At 43.6% G+C, this 24,893-nt stretch overlaps 1 protein-coding gene across 2 annotated transcripts in view; it reads right to left on the bottom strand.

Annotated features, from left to right (window-relative positions):
• Nucleotides 1-205: 205 nt before the first annotated feature.
• efcab6 (EF-hand calcium binding domain 6) overlaps nucleotides 206-24,893 on the bottom strand; it is a 57,725-nt gene continuing 33,037 nt past the window's right edge. For both annotated transcript variants that reach the window (XM_088646094.1, XM_088646095.1), the window contains exons 18-31: nucleotides 16,865-16,998; nucleotides 16,409-16,644; nucleotides 14,368-14,467; nucleotides 14,013-14,131; nucleotides 13,396-13,599; nucleotides 12,945-13,100; nucleotides 9,054-9,249; nucleotides 7,530-7,721; nucleotides 5,834-6,061; nucleotides 5,290-5,502; nucleotides 3,286-3,466; nucleotides 2,172-2,356; nucleotides 1,366-1,515; nucleotides 206-709 (exon numbers count right to left, since the gene is read on the bottom strand). In XM_088646094.1, the coding sequence (XP_088502220.1) occupies nucleotides 587-709; nucleotides 1,366-1,515; nucleotides 2,172-2,356; nucleotides 3,286-3,466; nucleotides 5,290-5,502; nucleotides 5,834-6,061; nucleotides 7,530-7,721; nucleotides 9,054-9,249; nucleotides 12,945-13,100; nucleotides 13,396-13,599; nucleotides 14,013-14,131; nucleotides 14,368-14,467; nucleotides 16,409-16,644; nucleotides 16,865-16,998 (2,417 nt within the window). In that variant the 3' untranslated portion in view covers nucleotides 206-586. The remainder of the gene's footprint in view (nucleotides 710-1,365; nucleotides 1,516-2,171; nucleotides 2,357-3,285; nucleotides 3,467-5,289; nucleotides 5,503-5,833; nucleotides 6,062-7,529; nucleotides 7,722-9,053; nucleotides 9,250-12,944; nucleotides 13,101-13,395; nucleotides 13,600-14,012; nucleotides 14,132-14,367; nucleotides 14,468-16,408; nucleotides 16,645-16,864; nucleotides 16,999-24,893) is intronic.

The following is a 24,893-nucleotide window of genomic DNA, read 5'->3' as shown; positions in this document are numbered from 1 at the left end:
CTGTCGGCCAATGTTTTTTTTTTCATTCCAATTTATCCTCGACCAGGGTTTAGTTTACTGTGATGCTCAACATTCTGGGTTGTCTGTGTGTCCACTCGTTATAGCTGGATTTTTTCTGACCACATGTTTACATGGCAGTAAAGTGCCTTGTACAGTCTTTAAAACCAACAGAACCTGAAAAGGACAGAATTCACATACACATATATTTTGGAGGAAAAGTAGTTTTCAATGTCATGTGACATTAAAGGTTTCATAGACGCATTCCAAAAGTCACAACATAAGAAGTCAAGTTTTAAAAAACTAGAATCTCATCATTTGGTCTCAAAATTCTATAAATTTAATCCTAATATATATTTCATTTCTACCAAGCTACAACAAACATCACTGCATAACCTTTCTGCATTGTAAGAGGGTCTTGGTGAGAGACAGACTTGTTCAATAGTGCTGTCTGCTGGCTGTGAACAGCATTGCATTTTCAGCTGAAAACGTAAAATACACTTCTATTAAAAAAAAATTAAAAAATTATTATGATGATAAAAATATATCGAAAAATAAAATCATTTTATTTCGGGGAAGGGAGGAGCTCTTATCCTAAAAATGCCCGTAAGAAGTCATTATAGGGTATTTTCTCCGTCAGGCTCTTGTCGAAGAAGGCGGTGAGGTGGAACAGCTCTTCCTCCGTCAGGTTCACACTGTGCTGCTTCAGCACCTACAGGAATAAACCGGAGAAGAGACACACTGGCTCCAAATTCAGAATGTTTCAGGCTCAGGCCACAGCACACCAGCAACAGGAGCTTTCTGCTGGTGAGCCTGTGTACCCAGCACATTGGCAAAACGTGTCTTACAGTATGTTCTGTAAGTCTACAGAATCAATGATCAATCGAGATAAAGATAATGGTAGTTGTTTCTGTAAATTCATACTGTATGTATTTTAATTACTGCCCCAGAGCTGTTTAGGGAACATTAGTCCGTGTAAGCAATAAAGTGTGATTTTGAGGTGTGAACACCATTTTTGATAACACTAGAATACAAGTGATCAGTTTGTTATAATATTTTCTGGACCTGTTGTGTGTTCTTATAAAACAAATTAAAGGACGAGAAAATCCAGAATCTTCCATTTAAGTCTACTAGTATATGGAGGAGATTAAATTAAAAATGTCTTCATCACTAACTCCACCCACAAGTATCAAGGATTCAAAGGACCTTTTCCAAAACCTACCAAAGTATTGTAGGAAATTCGATCCGCCTCATTAGTGCTAGTTAAATCAGAGCAGGAGAGCTGGGATAATTCAGGTGTCGGGTTCTGTTCGGCCTCAGGGAGCCGGCTGCGGCCAGTTAGAGGAAGAGGAGTTTTCCAGTCCCTACCTTCCTGAAATCCTGCAGTGAGACGAAGCCGGTCCTGCTTCTGTCGCAGGATGTGAGAGCCTGCCTCATGGGCCTCCAGGCCTGCAGCACCTGGCCCTGGATCCGGAGCATGGCCTCCACGAACGGGCTGCTGGGCGTCCCAGCACTCCTCTTCAACGACAAGAACACATCCCTCCCGTTATCCTAGCACTGCTGTCTGACAGGACCTGGCCGTGGTCCGGAAAGCAAACTGCAGAGCTCCCAACGAGAGGGGAAAGAAATCCGTCGCCCCCAGCACTAACCACATTTAATGTCTTAACTGTTCAGTTGTATTTTTTTAGAAAATTGAAATACTATATAAATTAATCAGAACTGAATAAACATAAAAACATAAATCACAAAGTGTACAGTCTGGAGATGCCGAGAAAGATGGACAGCATGTCTTTGAACTGTAGGAAAGTGGAGCTCCCACAGGAAACCCACACTGCCCAGGGAGAGAGTATGGAGACCCACAAAGAAGGAGTCCAGGACAGAATCAAACTGGAACCCAAGAGCTGTGAGGCAGCACAGCTGACTGCCACACCATCACACCTTCGTTGCTCTTAATAAGACTCAGGCCTCCTGCAGCAACATCTGATCTGACCTGCTTGGGAGACTACAAGACATGGCCACCAGCAGAGTAATTGGTCGTGTGACACGCTGCACAATCCCACAGTGACAAACAGGAGTGTTTGTGCCAACTGAAGGAACAGCACATCACTCGCTGAACTCACTGCAGGTAAAACTCACACCCACAGTATCATCTGCAGTATTGCTACAGTACTTACCAGGACTCGGGGCTGCTGGACTCTGACTCTCGCAAGTGGGCTCTTCTCCTGTGGCTTCAGGGTGAGAACAAAGTGGCGAAGGAACTCGGTGTAGGAGAACCTGCTGTTGTTCTTCATGTCATACTTCAGCGCCAGCTGCCCAAACTCTCCTGGGGTCATCTTAATGTCACAGCTTTCCATCACAGCTGTGACCAATGAAGAAAAACAACTATACCAGCTGTTTGAGCTTGAGTGTTCGCAGAGTCACATGAATTCCAAGGCTAATGAGTGGAGCCTGACTGAAAGCTACAATGTTCCCTCCTTATGCAAGCCTCTTCTGGAGTTTTCATGGATTTTCAGGTCGGAAATCAGCTTTGCCTGATGTTTTTAGGGTCAGTGGACACAAGCTGAGGTATTCATACAAGTGTGAAAGAGATGGCTTTTAACGCTCATGGAAGAGCTTTCTTCACCAAGCAAAGCAGAAGGCATCAAATAACTACCACGTAAATCATTTACAAGGAAGTATTATCACCCCCGACAGGCTAAATATTTGCAGGCTCAGTACATCAGCAGAGTTCTGGGATACTTGGGAATTATCTGCGTCCTGATTGGCTGTCATTTTCAGTCACTACTATATTAATGCACAAAAAACAGGCTCAAAACAATTCCCAATGACAAACAACTATCATTACACCAGCCATAATGAATCAAATCTTTGTGATCGATAGAAACAAGCTGCCATCAGTAAGCATGGCCACCCCCTGGACAAGCTGGTGTGTTACAGTACGTGTCCACCTATGCACTGACGTCATTAACCGCATGTTTTCCTGTCACAGCCCACTTCACCCATTTTGCAGCATACTACTGTATGTTACGTACAGTCTTGAATTTCTTGGGATTATTTTCCCCAGATATTTTTTTTTAGAAATATACAGTATCGTCCATTAAAACACACGTAAACACTGCTGCGATTGTACATAACTGATTCCTTTCTATCTGAAGAACGTTCTTCCTGAGGACCACACACACTTATTCATCATGTGTTCATGCTCGCTGGAGTGACCCTGTGTTTTATCGGGGTGGATCTATACTGTGCACAGAAAGTGAACATCTAACAGCCATCCTGAAAACATACCCAAGAACTCAGGCACACTGACTTCTCCAAGCCCCTCAGCATCCCTTTCTCTGCACTTCTTGAGGATCGCCCTCCAGGATCTGTAGACCTCTGCCTTCACCTTCTGCTCCATGGGCTCACAGTTCAGCAGGGGTGTTGACCGCCCTCCTGCTGTGGCCGGACGTCTTACCAGTTCCCTGGACTGGAAGGCAAGGGACAGGGTATTGGGGTCACTGGGAAGAAGACGAATTAGCCAGGTGTCCCCTTAATCCTGAGCTGAGAAAAAGGCACTTGTGCCACGCACAGCCCATCTACCCCCAGGCCCCATCGTGTGCGTGACCTGGCCCTAGCAGTCCTAAAGCTCTGGCCCCATCGTGTGTGTGACCTGGCCCTAGCAGTCCTAAAGCTCTGGCCCCATCGTGTGTGTGACCTGGCCCTAGCAGTCCTAAAGCTCTGGCCCCATCGTGTGTGTGACCTGGCCCTAGCAGTCCTAAAGCTCTGGCCCCATCGTGTGTGTGACCTGGCCCTAGCAGTCCTAAAGCTCTGGCCCCATCGTGTGTGTGACCTGGCCCTAGCAGTCCTAAAGCTCTGGCCCCATCGTGTGTGTGACCTGGCCCTAGCAGTCCTAAAGCTCTGGCCCCATCGTGTGTGTGACCTGGCCCTAGCAGTCCTAAAGCTCTGGCCCCATCGTGTGTGTGACCTGGCCCTAGCAGTCCTAAAGCTCTGGCCCCATCGTGTGTGTGACCTGGCCCTAGCAGTCCTAAAGCTCTGGCCCCATCGTGTGTGTGACCTGGCCCTAGCAGTCCTAAAGCTCTGGCCCCATCGTGTGTGTGACCTGGCCCTAGCAGTCCTAAAGCTCTGGCCCCATCGTGTGTGTGACCTGGCCCTAGCAGTCCTAAAGCTCTGGCCCCATCGTGTGTGTGACCTGGCCCTAGCAGTCCTAAAGCTCTGGCCCCATCGTGTGTGTGACCTGGCCCTAGCAGTCCTAAAGCTCTGGCCCCATCGTGTGTGTGACCTGGCCCTAGCAGTCCTAAAGCTCTGGCCCCATCGTGTGTGTGACCTGGCCCTAGCAGTCCTAAAGCTCTGGCCCCATCGTGTGTGTGACCTGGCCCTAGCAGTCCTAAAGCTCTGGCCCCATCGTGTGTGTGACCTGGCCCTAGCAGTCCTAAAGCTCTGGCCCCATCGTGTGTGTGACCTGGCCCTAGCAGTCCTAAAGCTCTGGCCCCATCGTGTGTGTGACCTGGCCCTAGCAGTCCTAAAGCTCTGGCCCCATCGTGTGTGTGACCTGGCCCTAGCAGTCCTAAAGCTCTGGCCCCATCGTGTGTGTGACCTGGCCCTAGCAGTCCTAAAGCTCTGGCCTTTCATGAGCACAGGTGAATGATGGACTGCAGCTGCAGGAGTGCTAACACAGGCTGTGTGCTTTCTCAACACATTTTAGAAATGATGAAAGGGACCTTTAAAGGAGCGCTTGCTTCGCTCTGTCAGTTCACCACTTTCCCTGTGGCTTGATACAGAAGATAACACAAACATAGATAAGGAAGGGACTCAAATCAACAGCACTTCTTATTTTCATGCAGCAACATTTCTTCTGAGGTTCTAACTGCATGGTGTGATAATGGAATAATTTTGACCTTAAAATCAAATACACCATGCTTTTGATCTGACAGAATTCCCCAATGTGTGGTCTTTTCTCTGGACAGCTCTGCGACACTGATAACAAGATCAGAACAGCTGGGTCTGGAACAAGCTACCCAGCTACCCGGTGGTCTCTTTCATGAAACGACTGGATGAGATTCTGGAATCAATTAACTACTAACGACCAATTAACTACTTACAAGGCTAGATGAGCTGAGTGGCCTCTTGACTATAACTGCTCTTATGTTCTTAATGACTAAACATTAGCTGACTAAAAATCTCCCTCGTGTGGTATCTTCCGATACTTCGTCAAGCCTTGCAGAAAAGCAACATGGAATTACTGTACAGAAGCTCCACAAGCTCCATGCTTTAACTCTGCAGAATCTTTACCTTTTTATAGCCAATAGCAGAAGATGCCGTTTTGGGGCGTCTGACCGGTGATGGGGTTCCATCTGTGCACTCTGCAGGGAAGGGAGACATCCTCTCGGGGCTGTCTCTACCAGCTGGGCTTGGGGGTGCTTCTCCACTGAAGCGTTTCAGGAACTCCCGGTAGTCCAAGTTGCCATAGTCATTGACAGGCAATTGGCTCCACAGGTCGTTGAACTGGGAGGAAATGGAGAACGACTCTGTTACAGAGCTGGTGGTGGATGGATTGACTGCTTACCTTGAAATGAAGGTTACACAGGGTAGCTGTGCATATTGGCTTGTTTACAAAGGTGCAAAAAACAGACTTTTCTGTTTTTATTAGATGACATACATTTTTTCAGGAAATCCGACCAAAATTAAAATTACCTTTGAGTAAAAACTAACATAAGCCATTTTAATTATTACACGAGAACAAATCAATTTGTTGTCATAAAAACTAAACAATATTTGATTCACAGGTCACCTTCACACAGAGTTACCTCAAACTGCACAGAAAACACAAGTGTACCTGATCATCCGTCAGGCGCATGAAATGCCGGTGGCAGATGTCCCTGAAGTCCTCTTTGGAAATGACATTGATGTGAGCATAGTCCAAATTCACGATCTCCCTGCTGATTGTGTACAAGCGTGCAGTCACCACTTCTTGAATGCGGCTCAGAATGTCCTTCATGGACAAAGCCTGAGTCTGGATGGGCCTGCTGAACTTCTCCACCTTCTCTGTCCACTCATCTGTGGTCTGCCACACATACAGAAACATGTGAATCAATTACAAAAATGTCCTCTTATTTTCCTCTGTAGGGGTACACTGTACCAAAAATAATTCTACAAAAACTAGCAACTCGACTGCTTACAAAGTATAAGTAAAAAAACAAACTGCAAGTAGCAACAATGGATTGTTTAGGGAGCATTTGAGGAGAACCGAGCTCTGCTTGGCCACTTCATCAGGACTTGTCAACTCTTGTCTGTCTGATCACAGAACATGACGGAAAAGCTAAAAACCGAAATACAGTAATCCCTTGGTATACACAGAATATTCTGTGTGTCATTTTACCTGGCATAACTCCCAAAACCTGAGTATCTGTGGGTTAGTGGAGCATCTGTATGCTGCTACGTGTGCTGGCGTGAGAGAGAGCTTTTCATGAGAAGGGGAGAGAGAGCAACTGTCTCTGAGCTCATTCTCAGACAGCCTCTTTTGCCAGTAGACATGTCCACAGTTTCTATTAATATGGCTCCTACTGTACGTGCATGAGAAGAGTGAAGAGTCCAGTGTTGCTAAGCGATCTAGATCCATGATGAGCTGAGAAGAAACAAAGTGCTTGATAAGTTGCATAAAAGACAAAGTGATGGTGCTGTTAGTTGGCTGTTTGGTGCTAATTAATCTACAGTGCATACAATACTTTGTACATACAATAAAGAGAAGTGAGGCGGCTATCACAGCGAGGGTTCGAAGTGAACAGCAATGTTACCTAAGGTGTCCTACATGCCGTGTGACCCAATCTACAGTAATAAAGGTAAGAATTATGGCAAAAACCCTTTTTAAAACTCTCTATACAATATTACTTCCAAAATATATTGTGTGTTCTTTACACTGATGCTATAGTTTTATATTAATTATAGGTGAACAAATGTGTGATACATGTTAATAGGTTGAACTGTAACTTCAGCTCCCTGAAACCTGTTCTTTCTATAAAGTCTTAAGTTTAGCAACCATGACCTTTCAGGAATGTGACCCTCACAGTGGGCAGGGGATCACTGAATATTTTACAGAAAAGGATGTGACACAGGTTAGATGTGGGTATTTTTAGGTGCAAGTTGAAGGTTCAAGGTTCAGTGACCAGAGACAGCTGTCACCAGATTGTGAGTGCAGGACTGAGATCAGATGACAAGACAAGGGCGAAGCTGACCAGGAGGACACAAATGACACAAATTCACTGTTCAGTGGCCCCTATTAAGTTGCCAGTTGCAAGACAAGTGGGAGTAACCAATCTGACTGTTAGATCAGAGTAAGGAATAAGCTGCTCCATCACGTGATGGAAGGTTATACCTTGGCATCTTTCAGGAAACATCTGGATGGAATTGTCAGATCAATGGTAGCTTCTAACTACCAAACAGACTAGAGGGGCCGATGAGTTTCTTCTCGTTTCTATCTTACTTTCTGATGTGAACAAAGGTTCCAGATTAAGAATGACTGACGGCATGCTTACCCCCTGGTTTATAAAGTTGAAACAGCTGAGGAAATCCTTCCAATCCACAGTCCGGTCTCTGTTCACTTTGACCTTCCCCAGCAGGTGCCTGAACTGCTGGTCGGAGAGCTTGAAACAGAACTGGTCCAGGACCCGGCGGAACTCCAGGGCTGAGACCGTACCACTGCCACTCGTGTCGAAGGCAGCGAAGGCCTGGCAAACAACAGCAAGGAAATTGCGAGGCGTTTTCACATTGCTGCCCTGGAAAGTGTTTCTTGCGCTTGGGTTGTGTTTTCTGATGGCTGTTGTTGGTTTGGAGGCATCAATACTGTTAAGTACTAGTAATAGGTTGGAAAAATTAGTGAAAATAAGTTGCAAAATAACTGGGGAAAATCAAATCAACTCTACAAAGAAATGGTTTAAAGAAGGGCAAGAGCATTAAAGAGTGTGTGTCACACTCTTGTCCATTGTGAATTGACACTCCTCCTATCTATGAGATGCCTCTGGTTTCCCAGGTGCAACAGTAACAGATTCAGTCACCCTCACTGCAATATCTCTCTGGATGTAAAGTAACTCTTATATTCCATAAAACTATTTTACCATCTCTGTTGGTAATGTTTGTCTGCCTTGTATTGTTGTATTGGATTGTGCCATAAAACAAATTTCCCCTAGAAGACAATACTGAACTGAAACTAGAATTTCTAGACTAGAAAAGAGTCTGTTGTTCAGTGAGGAAAATCTACAGATTAATTCCTGGTAAATTTTCACTTTTTCTTCGAAACTCTTTTGATGCAAAGCTCATATGCTGTGCTTTGTTGATTACAGTACTGTTATAGGAAATAACTTGACTCTATCATATTATTGACTGTACGATATTTTGATTTTAACCTCTTTACTTGCATATCAGGACAATTATTTTATATAGCAAATTTTATGATGCATCATTTCAAGATGCTTTTTGATTTTAAAAAAAGATGGAACATTTAAGTTTATTCTTTACATTTACATTTATTGCAACTTGCATCGTATCTGGCTCAGATTGAAAAGGTGCAATAATTACAACAATGTAAGAGCAATACTGTACAAAACGTGTCAACATCTGCATAATACCCGAAAAATACTTTGCAAGTTCGTATTTTCCATGCTGGGCAAGACATTCAGTCTACTATATGAGAAATATGTAGACTCAAGAAATGTTCAAAAATGCCAATGTGAAGATTTTCATGCATTATGTTGCTCTTAACTAGACTAAGATGCTGAATTAGTCACACAGTTAATTAATACTCCTACTCCCCTAAAATTACAAAGATTATATATTTAACAGAACCACTGCATGATGTCCAGCAAAGGTTTATTAAGTTTTACATGTTGTAGGTAGTACAAAATTGATGTTCAGTCTAGGGAAACTAGATTCCACTAAGAAAGTAGATTCCACTACAGAACAGGGCTGTTTCACTATGACATTCAGTATCGAGAGTTCAGATGTACAGTGTGCTGTCCTGTAATGGCTGAAATTCAGTAATGATTAAAAGAAAGCAGCCTCACCTTTTGAAGAGTGTCATATGAGTCTGTGACCCTTTCTTTTATTTTGGCTAACGCCTTCTCAGGGCTGTATCCGTCAAAGCTCTCTGTCCGAGCAGCTGGCTCTGGTCTGCGGCCAAAGTCCAAAGCTCCACTGCCATCAAACGCTCGCAGAAAGTCAAAGTAGGACAGTTTGCCCTCATCTGTGCTGATTCCATGTCTGAGATATTAAAAACAGGTCATACAAAAATGCTTTTATCGCACATAAATGTTTAATCAAGTGTGCCAGCTTGTGTTAGTTGTTCTAGATAAGGATTTAAATACTGTATACAATATATTGCATAAATATAGTATATATATATAGATATAATATACTACCTTGCAGATGTGCTGTTCTGAAATGTGTGGAAGTTTGTATGATTTTTTGTTTGCAAAGGCAAAGGCGACGTTAATGACTGCTCCAATGACAGGCCGATCTGGCTGCTGTGCCATACAATGAAGATTTTCGAGCGTGTGCTGGACGCACGACTAAGAACCATCATCGATATCTCGCCAAACCAATGCGGCTTTGTGAAAAACTGCGGAACAACGGACGCCGGACACGCAGCCCGCCTACTGATGGAAAGGCACCACGAGAAGAGGAAAACGATCCACATGGCATTTCTCGACCTGGAAAAGGCATTCGACAGAGTACCGCACGACCTCATCTGGCTGGCGCTGCGACAGCACCACGTCCCCGAAGCCTGTGTCAGCTGGACAAAGCTCCTGGACCAAAAGGCCACTAGCTCAGTACGTTGCGCAGCTGGAACCTCAGACACCTCAGCCTTGTCTTCTCTGCTATTCATACTTTGCACAGATACAGTGACCAAAGATATCCAAACGAGGCATCCATGGAGGATATTGTATGCTGACGATGTTATGATAGCAAGTGAAACGCGACACGGCCTCGAACAGCAAGTACAGGAGTGGAAGACGCGCCTTGAACGATTCGGGATGAAACTGAACATCAAGAAGACGGAGTACCTGGAATGTGGTGATCAAACCGATGGCACAATCGCAGCTGGTGGGGTCCGACTGAACAAAGTGACCCAGTTCAAGTACCTAGGCTCATTGTCAACTCCGACTGCACTACCGTCCATGACGCCAAGACGCGAGATGGATGAAATGGCGGCAGGTCACTGGAGGCGGCAGGTCACTGGAGTACTATGCGACAAGAAGACCTCTTTACGCCTAAAATCCAAAGTCTACCGCTCAGTGGTCAGACCAGTGGCCCTATACGGAACTGAATGCTGGCCAACGACAAAGAAACATGAACAGGCACGCCATACGATGGAAATGAAGATGCTGCGATGGACCCTCGGCTTGACAAGACTAGACCATGTCATGAATGAAGGGGTGTGAAAAACACTCAGAGTCGCCCCAATCACTGTGAAAATGAGGGAATCGCGCCTGCGATGGTATGGACACGTGCTCCGCAGCAATGACACATCAATGGCAAAGACCGCCCTCGAATTGAAGGTGGAAGGCCGCCGGCCCCGTGGACGACCATTTACGCGCTGGCTGGATCGGCTGACAGACGACATGCGTCTCGCAAAAGTCACCTGCAGAGACGCAGCAGACCGTACGAAGTGGAAAAATCGGTGCAAACAAGCAGACCCCACATAAGTGGAAAAATGCGAAGAAGAAGAAGATGATACTACCTTGCAGACAGTGAAATGTGGTTGTGTGAGAAAGCCACCATGTTGGCTCAAAACAGTGGTTACATTGGTGTGACCTTGAGCCAAGATGGCTGCCTTTTAACTGGGAAAATCTGTAGAATTAGACACAGCTAGTCTGAATGAGTAATTGGCACTCAGAGCATGCAATTCTATGAGAGACAAATAAGCTCTTGGGATAGGCTCTTCTTGGAATTAACCACTCCTCTGGGCTAATTAAGAAGCTTCTAAGAGCAGCTAGGAGGAAAAGGTTACTCTTTGTCGAGGCTCCAGAGGGAGTCCTCTTAAGTAATGGATTGGGCTGGTTTCCAGGCCTGTGGGAACCAGTGGGGGATGCTCGAGAGAATACAGCTGAGGCTGTAGTGAGGCGCGTCGCAGGTGCTGGACAGGTGGAGAGCGGTACTTTGCCATCCTCAATGGGGTTCAAGTACATTGCCGAGTAGTGGGAAATTGTTCAGCAAGGTAACAGCATACCTCCTCCCTACAGACAGGAGATGTACAGGGCGAATTCCAAATACTCCCTGTGCCTTAACAGCATCGGGCTGAAGGGCTGCTGTGTCAGGGCTGTGCGTGTTGCTGAGAAGTGTCCCTGGTCAAACAGGATCAGTCAGGAGAGCTGGCGAAGATCTGGTACTTGGTGAAGAATGAGAGTGAAGACTTGAGTTGAAGGGCCCAATGTGAAAACTGAGAACTGGGTGACACAGAGTTAATCCAGGTCAATACTCCAGTGGCAGGTGGATAATGAAGACAGAGAGTAAAGAGTTAGTGAGGAGATATATTGACTTGTGTGAGTATGAGTAAAGCCAAGTGAAGAGCAACCTAGATGGAAGACAAAGAAACATGTGATGTTTTATTCCATGCTAAGAAAGAGAAGTAAAGAAACACAACGTTTTGGCTGTGGAGCCTTCTTCAGGTGTCACGGGTCCACCAAAAAAGGCTCCACACCCAAAACGTTGTGTTTCTGTTCTTCTCTTTTCAGCGTGGGATAAACTTGTACTTGTTCCTTTGCAGCCTCCGCCTGCTGAAGCAGCTCCCTACTTGAACTACTAGATGGACGACGTCTATGTAGTCTTCCCCAAGAGGGGAAAACCAATGAGGAAGAACTAGCAACCCCGAGGGAGTCCATAAGATCAGCACAGACCATTAAGCTGTAAAAAGAGACTGTGGCAGGTCCCCAACAGGTGACAGTACCCCGCTGGATCTCCCTTCACCCTATTTCTGCGTTCTGAAATGTCAGCCAGAGATATAGTCAAGGTAGCCACTGCTTTCCCAGCCTCTGGGGGGCAGCAGACAGAGCACCTGTAGGAACGCTGTCTCCAGTAGAAGGACAGGAGCACTCTGCAGTGTGTGCGCGATCACGACTGGGAGGCCAAACGCACTTGGCCAGTATCACTCAGGAGCCAAACGTGCAGCTGGAGATGATCAGGGATTAGATGGCAGAGTGGATTCTTCACTTGGCTGGGGCGAATCTGCCTGCTGCGTGGAATGACCCGTGAGGAGACACATCAGGAGGGGCACCACTGCCTTCCTGGGAAAACTGGAATGGCTGGTCTCCAATCTTGTGCAGGCACTGATGAAGGAGTGCCAGCAGGGGAAGCTCATAGAGTAGTACCCCTGGTTATTTAAATACCAGGCTGTCTATTGCTACCAGGCTCCTGTTGTCATAGGGGAGCACCAAACTTCATAGATCTCACCACGCTTATTGTTTTCTGTAAAACATTTTTCAAAACCACCACGCTAAGATTTTCAGCTCTGTGCGAATGTACTTTATCTTACGAATGCACACATCACAGAGTTATGTGGAATAACTACCTCTCTGCACAGAAGATAATCGTTTTATCCAAACGCTCCATATAAACCACTGAGGATATGTTAGGACTTCTCCACACTGGATTCTGCTCACACGGACAGGGTCTCAGCTCATTCCGAGGTGACTACCAAGTCCAGGAGCTCCAGTATGAGAGAAGCCCAGGGTGATTGAGGCAACAGCAGCACGAGCACCTGGCTCTGAGGGACCAGCCACTGCAGCAGTTACCAAAAGTGCAGGAAAAGTCAATGTGGTGTTTGTGTTTGTTTTTGTCTTTATACCATTTTCCTCTTTATTCCAATTACCTTTGAGATCTGTTATGGCTTGGGGAAGACTGCAGTGAAGCACTGCATTTTATTATGTGATTCATGTTTTCACACTCAGTTTTTATACCTGTTAAGAAGATGGATGAGCTGGACTTCATCCGCTTGGTAGCTGTGCACCTTCAGTACTTTGTGCAAGTCTTGAACCATCACATAGCCATCGTTGTTTCTGTCCAGTTTGGCAAAGGCTGTACTGAAATCCTGATAGAAATCTCGGATGATATCTCTAGACAAAAAGGAAAAGCACAACAATCGTGGTGCTTGGTCACATACTGTTTCTCTCACGTAAACACTCATTCAAGACTTGGATGTCTTGTCTTTTACAGCCAACACTGCTTCAAGCAGTGCTACTGTATATTGCTTCAAGACATATCCAGTAGCAAGCAATCAACAGGATCTTAAACAGAGGTGGAAATCTTACAGCATTATCTTACTGGGACCCTCCCCTGATCTATAACCGTTCCTGTTCCCTTAAAAGAATACATACAGGCCCAAAGCAGAGCGGTCCAGACTGCACTCACTTCAGCTCTCGTTCCAGCTGCGCTGTCTGTGCTGTCCCCATGCTCATCTGCTGCTGCCTCTTCCTTTGCTCCAGTGGGCTCATGCAGTTCTGCTCTACAACGCCCCTGTCCACCGTCGGGCCACTCTCAACCGAGGAGATCTCCAAGCCCAGCTTCTCCAGGAACTCAGAGTGCGAGAGGTAACCTTTTCCTGCTTGGTCATACCTTTCGGTATCATTCCAACATGATTAGTTAGACACAGGTCATAGGTTATGCTGTACTTAGAAAAAAAGCAAATATTTCTAGTTGCACTGAATTCAATTAACTGAAGGGGAATTATGTCATTTGTGAAAAAAATTAACCTGCTTCTGAACATTATTCATATCTTTTTCATTAGGTAATTGAACTGACAATCACAAATCAGAAAATATGGTGCATAGTTGCTCAATATGAAATCAAGCACTTTTTTTCATTTGTAACGTAACTAATGTTATAGAATGTTTTCAGTGTGCAAATGTTTCTTTAGTTGTACAATGCTCTTAGTATGCTAAAGCATGAGGAATAGTAATATTGTTTGCAGACACTACCAGAACACACGTGTCAAATGTTCTATTAAAGAGTTTTGCTTACTGTCTTACCTTGACCACAGTTTTTCAAATTCAGCAGGTGTGATGGGCAGGACAAATCTGTATAAAATGGCCCTTAAATCCCTTTTACGGATGATGCTTCTGCCATCATGATCAAATTCACAAAATGCCTGCACAGAGGTATGAAACTTAATGCAAATTAATTATATACAACAGAGAAACGATCACTGTTCACAAATACAACAACAGTTTGTATTTGCTAAAATTGTATTAACTTGGCAGGACACAGCCAACAAGATACAAAAAGCATACTGGAATTCTTGCTGTTACAAGTAGTAAGATATAATAATGTCCTGGCGCCTGGCACTGATTCTTTGCTCTTTCTCAGCTGTAAGACCAGCCTTACCTGTGAGAGGTCATGCCACCTGCTCTGAGCCTTTGCAACCAGGTAGCTATGGACTTGTTCACAAACCAGATCTGGATCAGCTTCTAGGAACTGCTTGGGCCTTCATACAGAAAATAAACATTGCAGATGCTTATATACAATACAGATTTTTTTTTCTATTTAAACAAAGTGTACTTTGTTTACATAATGTTATGTAAATACAGAATGTTATGTAGTGTCTTCAAGAATCCAGATACAATGGGTAACAACAGGCTAGTGTCAAGATTTCCAGCTTCAAAGCAAGGAGATATGTGCTGAGAGGTAGGGGTAGGAGACTCAGTGAACAAAGCAATTGTACTTTGGTTTACTTAGTTAATTAATCTCTGGGTAAATGATTAAGCGTCCATCAACAATTCAGGAGGACAGCATACAACAGGCAAGAGGGAAAAAAGACAAGGAACAGACAGGAGGGACGACAAGGGACAGAAAGGCAGAAGGCGAGAGCTCCTTGTCCCGATCATCCAGAAAGACCAGACTGGTGTAAAGTATCTCAATTATCTTCTGAAGAGAGCTTGCGATCCTGTTGTTCTTGTGTAGAGAATATCTTGGTTAAAAACCATCTCTCCTGTTTAGTACGAGCGTTTTTTAGAATGGGGAGATACAGTAGTGATTCCATTCATGTTGTAGGGTTTAAAGAGAAAGATTTAACTGTAGGTCATATTCTGTTTTTGAAGGCAGTTTTATCTCTTCTTATGGCCTTTGTACAGTAAGATTTCTGGATGGTGGAGACATAAGCCTGTGGGATGCCTTGTTAAAAATGTGTACATAGTGTAACTTGTGTGTTGTATGTTTATGTTATGTGTTGCTTAGTGTGTGTGTGTTGTTGTGGGAATAGTTATAAGGAACAGGTTTATTCCATGCTGAAAAGAAAAGAAACAACTTTTTGAATGAACTATTCGCACCTGCTTCACGCGATTTCCTCCCCGTTCACCACCCCTTCTTAACCACTGCTCAGCTTTTGTTCTCCTTTGCCTTACTCATCTGCTCCTGTCCCTCTCTCCAAGTAGCCTCTTGGACAGCCGAAACATTGTGTCTCTTTTCCTTTCGGTGTAGAAGAAACCTTTATCTGTTCCTTAGCAGCCTACGTCTGCTGGCCCAGTTACATAGTGAAAATTGTTGTGTGTGACCCTCAATTTGTCTAGTTATTGTGAGGTGACACTGTGGACGTAACTACAGGTCAAACACGGGTTCCACTGTTTACAGGACATGGCAGATTCAGTTCAGTTCAACACACTGGACTGAATAAAAACAGGAACAAGTAATAGGTTTATTCCAGGCTGAAAAGAGAAGAAAGAAAACACAAAGTTTCGTCAGCTGAAATGCTGTGTTTTCTTTCTTCTCTTTTCAGCATGGAATAAACCTATTACTTGCTCCTTTGAGGCTACATGTATGCATGCTGACGCAGCTACCCACCTGAATAAAAACACCTAGACTATACACTAGAGCACAAGCTTTTCCCTGGGTGCAGACAGAAATGTCCATGAAGTCCTGCTGCAGCTGTAACTATAGAGCATCAAGACCCTCCGAGGGTGGCTTCTTGGCAGGAAGCAACTGGCATGCAGACCAGTACCTCTGTATGTTTCATGATGCGTGTGGTGAGGAGCTACCCCAGAGACTGGGAATGCCTCTCACAGTACATTTAAAATCATGAACGTTCCTGCATACTATTTTCAAAGAAAAAACAATCTACCTTTGGTGCTAAGGTATTATGTATAGTTCCAAATAAAAATCACAAAATCTAGATACATCTGCTGCAGTCAGCAGCTAAGAGCTCACAAAATCTTTGTGCTAAGAGCCACAATATGTTAGGAGTCTGGTATCAATAAACAGCATAAAATTCAAGCAAATTCTCTAAATCCATGTGCCCTAGCAAGTCATCAAGTATAGTATTGTTTGTAGTCAAACGGTTTTTCAGATGAATCCAAGCTCCTCTGTTCTGCACTCAAGGGGTGTGCTGTGCTCTCTCTCTGTACCTGTGCAGACCCTACCTCACACTGCTCACCTGCTTGAAGAGCTCCACCAGGGAGTGCCCTCGGGCCTCTGCTGGGACTGAAACATACGTAGGAACTCAGGGAAGTTCAGAGTGGACCCGGGTCCCAGTCCCAGCAGACCCAGTACACGCTGGTACTCCTTCTCTTTAATGATAAACGTAAAACTGTCAAACAGGTCTCGGAAGTCACGCATAGTGACGATGCCATCATGATTCGTGTCCATCTTGTGGAAAGCAGAGAAGAGATCCTACAATAAAAAACAAATGCATATAAACTGAATGTAATATTCAAGGAATTTCAAATATGACATTTTCTTATGATTTTATTAGTATGGCACTTTTGTCAATAAGCTGTAATATGCTGTGCAGGATTTCAGCATACAGTAGTTCACTCACTAAGTCATTAAGGCCACTGCTGAACTATCACAAAGAATGGTTTTAAGACAGATAGTAGGAGATGCCTCTTACCCCTGACTTGCCATTCAGTCTTTCCTTCATCTGAGCAATGCAGTCCTCCGCCGTCATGTACTGGACCTGTTTCCCATCTGCGTGGTGGTGAGAACTGCAGGCAGGAGGTGCACTCCCACTGGGAACCTGAAGACCTGCAGTTAAGCAGTGATGTCGTCAGGAGAGGACCTCGCTCCAGAGCCCAGGGGTGGGACCTCACCCCAAAGGCCAGAGACAGGGCCTTACCCCTGAGCCCACAGATGGTACCTCGCCCCAGAGGCCAGAGACAGGACCTCAAACCACACACCAGAGAGGGGCCCTGATCCCAGAACATAGAGACAGCCTCACCCCTGAACCCCCAGACGGGACTACACCCCAGAGCCCACAGGCACGGCCTCAACACCAGACACCAGACACAGGACATCGGCCCAGAGCCCAGAAACAGAACCTCACCCAAATTACTTAAGAATTACAAAATAACATAGTCAAAGCTGGACATAGCTTTGAAAAATGTTCTGAAATTACAAATAACGAATATCACTATGTTTTTTGTGGATGATACTGTAATTGTAACTGTATTTTTTTCTTATTATACTGTTACTATATTCTGATTTTCTGTTAGAATCATACACTCAATTTAAAACTGACAAGTCTCTGCTTCTCAGTGCCCCTGTTTCCAAAGGTCTTTACCCTTAATTCAGTTTGAAGGGAAAAGGAAAGAAGACTGTACTGATGGAATGAAGGGACATGCTTTTATAGAATGGGTGCCCTTTCGTGAAAATCTACAAACAGCTGTCACTTACCCAGATTATATTATTTGGAATTTAATGTAATAATGTAAGTGTCATATAGATATTAATTATTTCCCTTGCAAATAAACACTGCTACATTTTGGGGAAAAGGTAAACAAGATAGATTAGCCAAATCATTGCTGGAGTGATTTTATTTCTTTTACACGCCATACCGACCTTCAAAACCATACAGCAAGGAAATATTACACATCACACAGCAAATCTTTTGGGTGTTTTATCTTCCAAAGCCAAATCTATTTTTTTCAATAACTGTAAGTTAGTGCCTGCTCATTTAACGGTGTTTCAAGGTCCAAATTAATGTGATATCCTGCTGCTACAATACTGAATTTCCACTAAAGAAGATATGTAATTAGCTGAAACATCAAGAAATCAAAATTGTTCTGTGTCCCAGTTCTTTCTTTCAGTAATGAGAAATGGATGATTGTAAAAAAATTGTTAAATTCAAAATAATTTACCTCATAGTTCGTGAGATAAAAACTGACCTTTTTAAAAGCTGTGAAAAAGGAACCATACCACTAGAAAATCTGAAACCAGCTGTATCAGACAACCTGTGCTACATAGCCCAAAGGAATACACAATTAATCCCCAGCCTGTAACAGCCAGTTCCTGTTGCTCAAGTGCTTCAGAGCTCACAATGTTGCAATGTGAAGTGGTACATCACCGACATACTGTAACTGCAACATAAAGACTTTCGGATTTCAGTAGGCTATTGTGGATTATAGGAAAAATGTAAGAAGACCACAAGACATGCAGGAGAGGACATGGATCAGGCAGGCTAAAGACCTGGAGGTACAGCATCAGGCATGTTGAACAGAGAAACGTGGAAAAGACAAACCTGACAATAAAGCCAGAACCTACATGGGTTTAACTGGAAAATACCATTTCTAGGAGCTTAATAATAAGTGTATGCTACAGATCACTTAATGCAGACAGGAGTAGTAACATCTATAATTGGGAAATTTAAATTTTCTACAGATTCATTGGGATTTTATTAATTGGATTGTGAATGCAGAAACTGAAATTGGTATGGTGGACATGGGCAATGGTTGCTTGTTAATCCTTAATTGTTAATCTCTTTATTACAGTTATGACCTACTGTTTGTTATGAAAAACAGTATAAATTCATATATGCATGGAAATAGAAGTGATAGAATCGCTGGCAAATCACAATCATAGCATAGCAATGTCTGATGTATACTTTAACTCTCTATAGCTTGAGTCTTATAGTAGAGTTTATCATTTTAGAAAAGCAGGCTGTGAATTAATGAGGCAGAGCTGACGATCAGTGAACTGGGAACAGATGGATTCAGAGTCAACAGAAGAAGGATGGTTATAGTTGAAAACCATGACATCCATCCATTTTCTAAACACTTTGTCCAATACAGAGTCGCAGCAGAGCTGGAGTCTATCCCAGCAGGCAACGGGCACGAGGCAGGGTACACCCTGGACAGGTCCATCGCAGGGCAGAAGCAGACACAAACAAGCACACACTACCACCAGGACTGTGTTCCCAGAAGCCAGCGAACCTACCAGCGCATCTTTGGACTGTAGGAGGAAACTGGAACACCCAGAGAGAACCCTGCAAACATGGGGAGAGCAAACTCCACACTGACAGCACCCCAGATCCACAACTGAATCCAGGGCCCCAGCGCTGCAAGGCTGCAACACTAACCACTGCGCCAACATGCCTCCCAAACGCATGATAAAAAAGGCTCCAAATAAACAAGATCGTGTGGGTTAAATTGTTCAATGGAAAAAATTAAGAAAAAGATCATAAGGAAGAAAGTGCTCTCCCAACTGCTTAAAAGAGCACATACAGTATATCAAGACTGTAAACAGAGCGTACCAAGCTACTGTATAGGAGCATCTGAAAATAGAGATTACAATTGCCAAGAAGGAGACAGAAAAGAGTGCTGCAATGAATGCCAAAAAATAATTACAATAAGCAACTACTGCATCAGCATTACATTAGTAAAAGAACTGTGACCACAGGAACACATTTTTGACAAGATAACAGGAAATTATTAACTGAATACAAAAAAGAAAAAGAAATAGAAATAGTCGACACATTTATAAATGAAGACGTCAATCACATTAAGAAACATGTACAAGAGGGATAAGAAGCTCCATCAGTATTGGTACCGAATAGTACTTTCCCAGTCACCTTTAAGAAAATGAGGATGTTATTCAGACATCCAGCCTGAGCTGTAACTAATAACAGCAAAACTGAAGAACTGGAAGTCTAACACTAATTCACAAAAAGGGAGACAAAACTTAAAGAAAAAGCTCCCGTATACACCAATACATCTTGCATCTATCACTGATAAAACTACAGAAACAATAAAGAAAACTAGCCAAAACAATGGCATTTTAAGAGACAGCCAACATGTTATTAGAAAGAGAAGATATTCAGAATTCTTCTAAAAAGGATTCTGAATAAACAAGGGCATTTGATAAGATTAAAGCACGCAATGTGATCTTGAAACACATTACGCTCGTCACATGGGTGGCTCAGAGCTGCAGGAAGCTATACATGAAAGCACTTTGCAATCTGGGTGGTTAAGTACATTGTCTGAAGCACTCATCAAGACAATGTGGGGAAACGATAAAAAAATCACACAATGCCAAGGTAAAAGGCTGAATTTAATCCTGGTACGTTATACTTTCTTTTTACAATATATTAGTAAGACCTCTTTTAGACTATTGTGTTCAGTTTTCTTACTACAAAGAGACACTGTTGCGATTGGAAGGGTAGCAAAGTAGTTGCCAGCTTGATGACCTGATACAGAAGATTTGGAATAATGGTTGTTGTCTGGAGGTGTTTACCCAGTCTTGTTAGTGTTCTGGGTCTGGGAGACAAGTAAATATTGGGGAAGACACAGATGATCACAGATTATGGAATATTTGAAACTATTCCATCACCTTCTGCGACACTGTTAAATTTCATTTGTGTGATGGCTCTCATCAGCTCGTTAAGTATTGGTAGAATTTCAAGATGGTCTCTAATTGGGTGCTGTGGGACAGAAGTAAGAATAATAACATTGAAAATGGATTCTTGATTGAACTGATACTCAATTCCTTCTCCTTCCAATGGGGACTGACTGCCTCCCTTTCCTGGATCAGGTCTTCTTGTTCCGTAGGTTTCCGAGGCACTGGTCCTTGTGTGCTCGGGCCATAAAAAAGTCCTTCTGAACACCACCTGTTCTTCACGAGCTCTCCTTTGAACTTCCTTCTTTGCTAGTTGCTGGGTCAAGCTCTTCCATTTAGACTTCAGCTCACTCTGCCATGCGTAGAAAGCCCAGTGCCGTTTCTCAATATCCTCACTGATCACGTGGTCATTTTCTTGCCATAAGATCCAAATGTCTCTTTGTAGGAACTGACAATATGGGTCTTCCTTAGCAGTATAAATAATTTTCTTCTGTTTTTGGTTGAGGCTTGAGAGATTTACCCTAATTTATCCTAGAAAATGTTGATTTGAGAATTCGGTTGGGACAACACTGATTTTCTGTGCACACAGCTTCTTCAGAAGGTGATGTTTGGGGGCCAGTCTGATTGGCATCATAGGACAGACAAGACAGTGAGCTCCTGCCACTGCTCCGGCTGATGTGTGTCTTTGTGATTCCCGACATGGACATAAAGTGAATCAGCTGCCAGAGTTTGGATCATGGATGTCGCAAGGATATTTTGCGTCTCCTTTCCTGATGTGTTCCTGGAGTACTGGTGATAATGAGACCATGCTCTAAGTATTTGATAAGGAGAAGAATGTTGCTGGAGTTGACATTTCCAACTTCCATCCTTGTGATTGTTTCCACTTCAGAGACAAGCACCTTTTCCAAATCTGGTGTGGAGATCTCTAAGTTCAATAAATCTGTCCTTCAGGATTGCACAAAGGATAACAAAGAAATCTTCCTTGGTTTTGTTGTCTGAATCTAGAGTAGGGGTATTGTACATACTGGTACGCAATTCAAGAGAGTGGTTAAATAAAATGAACCCAAGAGATACGTAAGATCTGAGGCATGTGAGAAATGGCACGTGAGGTCTTAATGTGCTCTGGTACAGCTCTAGTGATAGAGTACACAGGGTTAATCCTGGACAAATATTTCTTAACAATAAAATAACACAGCAAAACAATATCAAACATTACAACATGTGATCTATATATCCAGAAACAAAGAATTCCCATGAACTGAAATCACTATGGAACACCTTAACACACCACAATGAAAAAGCTGTGTCCTAAAAATGCATAATACTCAGAAATAAATCTCCACTCCTACAACATGGATTCGCAAAAGTGCATGGGAATCAATCTATTCAAATCATGCACCACCAAACTAGCAGAGAACATTGTTCATCACAGGATTCCACAATACAGGAAATTAGATGTTCCTACAACAGATCCCTCTAAAATTAGGTATGGATTACTTAGCCAGAATGTGATCTCAAAGACTGATCAGATTAAGTCCCTCTCACAAAAGAAGGGTGATGGCCTTTCATTTCAGTCTTTTAGTGTCTTCTCCTGTTTCTCTGTCTTCCTTCTTATATCTCCTCCTGCCTTTAGTCATGTCTACAGCTGTTCCATGTTTATCCTTCATCATGGTTAACCACAGAAAACCACCAGAAAACCCCTTTGATCATCTGCGTTTACCACATGCGTTACACCTGGGCAGGGAGGGCCTCACAGCCGGCGGTTTCCATGGCCTTGACAATGAGATCCGGCGGCTTGTCTGTTCATCCACCTGCTTTTCAATCAGGCAGCCAATCTACTAATCACACCTCTCATTAACACCCGCATAAAGGCTTGATTCACGGCTTAGTCAGACTCTGACATCAAACTACTGACAGCCATACAGTATGCGATCAGCTCCTAAATGGACCTCAGTCAAGCACCACCTAAGCCCTCGGTCACCTCTGCTTGAAACCCGGCCAGCTGTGATAAGCCTCCATCTCCGAGGAAACCAGACAGCCTCGTCAGCCTGCTTCAAAACCCTGAGCAGACTCGGGCACATCTGCTGCTGTCAGCCCTGTCTGCTTGAAACCCCGGCAGTCTTTACTCTATCAGCCAATCTGCCTGAAGCACACCAGACAGCCCTTACTCCTCCTCTGGAGAAATCCGAAGCCCTGCGCTTCGATCTCGACTTGCTATTTGCTCGTAGCGTAGCACACTGTAGTTTTCATTTGAGAAAACACCTCAAATGATACACAGTGTCCCAGGCTTTCTGTATAAGGTCTTAAGTAGTCCAATTAGGATGTGAACTGAAAACTACACACCCCCTTCAGTTATAACAACACAGAAATCAATTAGGAAAATTGGTTCCATGCTAATTTGAGACAAAGAATCACGGGGAGCTCATTAATTCTAACAGACAGCTCATGAAGATAGTTAATTATTTCATTCCAGAAGGCAAATATAATTCCATGAACCCATGCATTCTTCCTCTGATTTGCCCTTTCTGAAGAAGGTACAGCCACCGTCTTTCTGGAGAGTTTCCCTTCCCCAGCTCTTCAGAGTTAACTCAGATGGCAATAGCATTGTCATATCAGAGCGATGGCTCTGTGGCTCAGGATCTTTGCCTGTGACTGGAAGGTTGCAGGTTCAAATCCCGCAGCTGGCAGAGGAATCCTACTCCGTTGGGCCCCTGAGCAAGGCCCTTAAACCCAACTACTCCAGGGGCGCTCTAAAATGGCTGACCCTGCGCTCTGACCCCCAGCTTCTCTCCCTGTCTGTGTGTCTGTGTCTCATGGAGAGCAAGCTGGGGTATGTGAAAAGACAAATTCATACAGTAATGCAAGAAATTGTATAGGGCTAATAAAGCAACATTATCTTTATTACATTATATCTCCCGAGCTCTCTGTACACAACTGCAATGTGGTGTTCTGAACAGTCCATGGGGGTCCTGAGGTTTCTGGTCCCAGATTTTTATAATAATAAATCTTAATGCTTTATGCTTTGTGCTTTTACATACAGTAATTACTTGACCTCTGTATCTGTTTTTAACTTGTGCACCTCAATAGTACGACAGTACATCCATACTCATGTCGAGAGGATCGTTGGGCCAGAGGTATCCCAGTTTCTGCTGTGTCACACTGACTGACGATGTGATGTTCCTCTGGATGAGAAGCTTGTCCATTGCAGGGTTACCTCCAGCAACGCTGGTACCCAGTGATACACCTGGAGTAAAGTACCTTCCTCTGAGATACAACAGCAGCATGTGCAGGTGGGGTGCAAACCTACAATTCTTTTCATGCACAAACGTCTAGTTAAAATTCCTAAATCTTAACCATGCCTCCATGAGTTCACCTGTAGCTCAAAAAGGGGGAGAAAATTCAACAGACCCATGTCATCGCGCACAAAACCCTGTAATGTGAGATGACAATGAGAGCATAAAAACAATTTTATGCCATCAGTATGTATTGTGACAGTTCGAGGTGTAGTTTACTGCCAGCTTTGAAGAAATTTAACTATATAAAATCCTGGATGGTATAGATAGGGTCAATCTGGGGGATTATTTCTGGTCCATCAGGAACATGCTTTCCATCAGAGCCATTCAGGCCCAGATTCAAATTCAATCTAGATTCAATTATCTAGACAATAACACACTATAACTCACAACTTGGAGCATAAGCCCATGGTTCATGAAAAAAAACACCTTATAAAAATAGTATAGGATAGTATACATAATACAGACTGCTGAATCCTGATCTTTAACACAACAGAACGCATCTGGTGCAGCAAATTGTAAACAGACCACAGAGAACCACTACTCTCAGTGCACAAGAAACCATATGTGTCCCTTCTAGATGTGCAGCTGCTAAAACATCCAAGAGCAGGCCTGTCAACTACATTGATAATAAACAGGTTATCACTGTCAGGAACAGTACTGGCACCATTTTCTCTGCCATAGTGAAGACCAGTGTGCTACATGCAAATAGAAAACAAATAGAACAAAAAGTGTGACACTGTTATGGGTTTAGTAAGATCCTTATAGTACATAATCTTGTGAGGGTATGTGGGGTAAAGCTAGAAAAAGACCCTAAAAGACAGGTATGCCCACTGTATTTTAGGAGCCTAAGGTACCTTACTTAAAATACAACAGATCCTAATAATCAAATCAGTTCCATCTCAAATTGACTATTTTTCATATCTCAAATGAGAACACCTGCATCAATGAAAAAACATTTTCAATGTAGCAAAAAAGGAAAAAAAATCTCAATATAATATTGTGTTCTTATCACAA

Source organism: Lepisosteus platostomus, chromosome 9, assembly GCF_059453375.1.
Source record: "Lepisosteus platostomus isolate fLepPlt1 chromosome 9, fLepPlt1.hap1, whole genome shotgun sequence".
NCBI lineage: Eukaryota > Metazoa > Chordata > Actinopteri > Semionotiformes > Lepisosteidae > Lepisosteus > Lepisosteus platostomus.
This window is presented reverse-complemented; position numbering and strand designations above follow the sequence as displayed.